This window comes from Sitophilus oryzae, unplaced genomic scaffold, assembly GCF_002938485.1.
Source record: "Sitophilus oryzae breed Bouriz unplaced genomic scaffold, Soryzae_2.0 scaffold_2024_pilon_pilon, whole genome shotgun sequence".
NCBI lineage: Eukaryota > Metazoa > Arthropoda > Insecta > Coleoptera > Curculionidae > Sitophilus > Sitophilus oryzae.
The window spans coordinates 15,349-18,761 of record NW_022146752.1 but is presented as its reverse complement, the minus strand read 5'-3'; the positions used below and the strand labels follow the sequence as shown (position 1 = coordinate 18,761).

The 3,413-nt window shown below is 36.0% G+C and overlaps 1 protein-coding gene across 1 annotated transcript; it reads right to left on the bottom strand.

Annotated features, from left to right (window-relative positions):
• Positions 1-1,232: 1,232 nt before the first annotated feature.
• LOC115884164 (craniofacial development protein 2-like) lies at positions 1,233-1,691 on the bottom strand. The gene has a single exon (XM_030902667.1). The coding sequence runs from the start codon at positions 1,689-1,691 to the stop codon at positions 1,233-1,235; it is 459 nt and encodes a 152-aa protein (XP_030758527.1).
• Between the last annotated feature and the right edge of the window lie 1,722 nt (positions 1,692-3,413).

Genomic DNA, 3,413 nt, shown 5'->3' with positions numbered 1-3,413 from the left:
CTCTGGAGGGATTTGTGGTTGAATATACGGTTTTAACCTTTCGTTAATGATATAAAGAAGAATCTTACTGGCATGTGAAATTAGCGCAATGGTACGAAAGTTGTCGCATTTGACTGGAGATCCTTTTTTGTGGATGGTTATTATGGAACAATCGGTCCAATCTGATGGCCATTGGTGAGTATGCCAAATCATATTACATAACTTGTGCAAAATGTCCACACCAAAATCTCCCGACGCTTGGAGCATTTCGGCCGTGATGTGATCTGGTCCCGGGGCTTTATGATGTTTTAGGTTTTTTATTGCTGCTTCAATTTCCGATTTCAGTATGTCTGGTTCTTCATTAATTATATCACTGTGGAAAGAGCAACTAGGCTGAGGATCTTTTTCTTTATACAGTGTTCCGCAGTATGTTCGCCATCGTTCCACTATTTCGTTAATTTCGGTTTTAAGTTGTCCTCGATCGTCTTCTATTGCCCATATTTTTGGCTTGAATTCACTTGTGAGGTACTTTATCTTTTTAAATAGGTCCCCTGGTTGATTTGTCAAAGCGTGAGATTCTATTTCCTGGCATATTTTTTCATAGTAGTTGTTTTTGTCGATGGTGCAACTGTGTTTGATCTCTGTATTTATTTTTCTATTTTTCTATATTTATTTTTTTCATCTTGTGTTTTTATACCACTTTGCACTAATGTTCGTCTTTGTTCAATTCTTAGCAATGTGCTGTCAGAAATCCAATGTTTTTTTTGTCTTTTGTTTAGTTGTCGAGAAGTGGCATTACTCAGACAATTTTTAAAGTCTATCCAAATCTGTTGGGGTTGGGTGTTCTCGTTAATGTTCCACGATGTTTTCAGTAGTTCTTGTTGGAAATGTGTTACGTCGGGGATCTCCATCTGATTTGATCTTGGTTTTCTTACAACATTTTTTAACTTTATACGAATCTTTGTTGCCAGTAGCTTATGATCCGAGCCACATATTGCTCCGGGGTAAGTCCGTACTGTCCTGAACGAGGTTCTCCATCTCGAGTTAGAGAGAATATAATCTATCTGGTTGCATACTCTATCTCCTGGACTATTCCATGTGTAGAGCCTTCGGATATGATGTTGAAATGTTGTGTTCATTATAGTTAGATTGTTTTCGATTGCAAAGTCAAGTAAGCGTTCACCCCGTTCATTTCTTACACCGATACCATATTTACCAATAATAGTTTTAATATGTTCGTTATCAGTTGTATCTCAAATTTTAGTATTGAAGTCGCCGGTTACTATGGTTATCTCTTTGTTCGGAATGTTTTGGAGAGAACTTCTTAGGTCATGGTAGAAATGGTCGATGTCGACATCGCCCGAAGCAGCAGTCGGAGCATACACCTGAACAGTATTTATTGGATTTGGCCTGGCGTTTAATTTTAAGGCCATGCTTCTGTCGCTTATAGCTTTAAAGTCCAAAACATATTTCTGTAATTTTTCGGATACAATGATTGCAACACCAGTATAATTTTGTTGATCGGCGCTTGAAAAGTAAACATAGTTATTAAGACTAGTTTTGAAGAATCCTTGACCTATCCAATGTGTCTTCGATAATCCTGCAATATCGATTTTATATCTGGACAGTTCCTTTTCTATAATTGCTAGTTTCTCGGTATGAGTTTTAAGTCCTTGTACATTCCACGTAGCCACGCTCAGGGTATTCCTCATTTGTATATATAATTTGTTTTTTTTTTAACTGTTTTGAAGAATAAGAATCCTGGCCTTTGATATTCTTGCGACCGGTAGCTGATTTACCACTACTTGACCCGGACTCAAGGTAGCGCCGGTTGTCAACCGGATTGCATGACGTTGTCCAAGGCCTACCGTCTTGCTTCATTACACATCATACTGACTGTCATGGGAAGATAATGCAGTGGATTCCCCTGCCCTACTGCATGGAAAAGATATAGGTAGGATATAATAGGAGGATGGATGGGATGGGTCATGATTTCTCTCAAGGAAATGGGAAGTGAGAGAAAATCAAGAGCTCGCATCGGCAGGGTTGCTAAGGCCCTGAAGTAGATCTACTCCCCACTGGGACTGCAGAGAGGTATCGACCTGCTACCGTAATATTATTACGGTATTACGGTACATAATACATATGTATATATATATGTATATATATATATATTTATTAAATCGACGGAGTCAGACCCGGTACGTTTAAGATAGGCCGTCAGACCCGGGGTATATCGGACGAAAAATGTTCAAGCGATGCCTTCAGGCCCTGATGCTGGACCGTTTAATTTGTCCCATTTGTATAAAAAAATAGACGTTTATTCGTTTTCGCCAGACCCACGACGTTGCCGCTTTTAATTCTCAAATATTTATATTAGAATTAGACGAACGGACCTTTTGACGCGGTAATTGATCACAGTGCAGAAGTAAAAACGTGCATTTCTGCTATAGTGAATATTATTGTACTTATTGTTAGTATTAGATATATTCTGTCTTATAAATGCATATGTACGAAAGCGTTTTTATATGAAATTTCTTTAAAAATTAAATTTCTTTGTAATAACCATAATCAAGTTACAATGCATTATCAATTTCGTTTAGTAGATTTTGTAAGTGTTTACTAAGTGATGATGGAACCCCGTTTATTATCTTTATACTTTAAAAGAAAAAAAAGTTTACCTACTTCTAAAATGTGGTCGTAGCTTCGAAATAAATTTTTAGATATTCGTACAATTTTTTGATACGACGATCGATTCCGACATTGACGTTTGTCATTTCAAAGGTAATTTGACGCCGTTTTTGGAATCATATATATGCCATGTGTATGCTTATCTAATAAGTAAAGTGTATTCATTTAGAATATTAAGAGATTCAGACGAAAAAAATCGAAATAGGTAGTAAGTATTCTTTAAGATTGTTTCTACAAGTTTTTATTTAAAAATTGTAACAGAGAACTATTATTATTATAGGGCCCCTCTCGGACCGCTTGGACGAGTCCATTATAAAGAGAGCGAGGGACAGTAGGTTGAAAAAACATATGATTTGATTTGTCACGGAAACGTAATGTTTAATAAAAGTGTTTTTGTTGAAATTCTTCGAGTTTTATCATGAAGTTTATGGTTCGACACCCAACAGAATAATTGTGGCAGATCCCGTCACAAAATATATAAATAATTTAAAGTCTAATCTGGCAAGTTGAGTTTGGATAAAACTGGCAACGTTTAAAAATGTAATGTAATCATTTAGAAATTTAAATAAAATTCGTATAACAGTAAAGTAGTAAAAAAGTGTAGGTTTAAAAGCATGAACTTCTGGGAATTCCCTATTTGTATAGTCTGGGAACCACCTACTTTTCTGAGAAACATACTCATGTTCAATTTATTAGAATTGTGATTAAAAGAAAGCACTATTCTCATTCATATTGCGATTAAT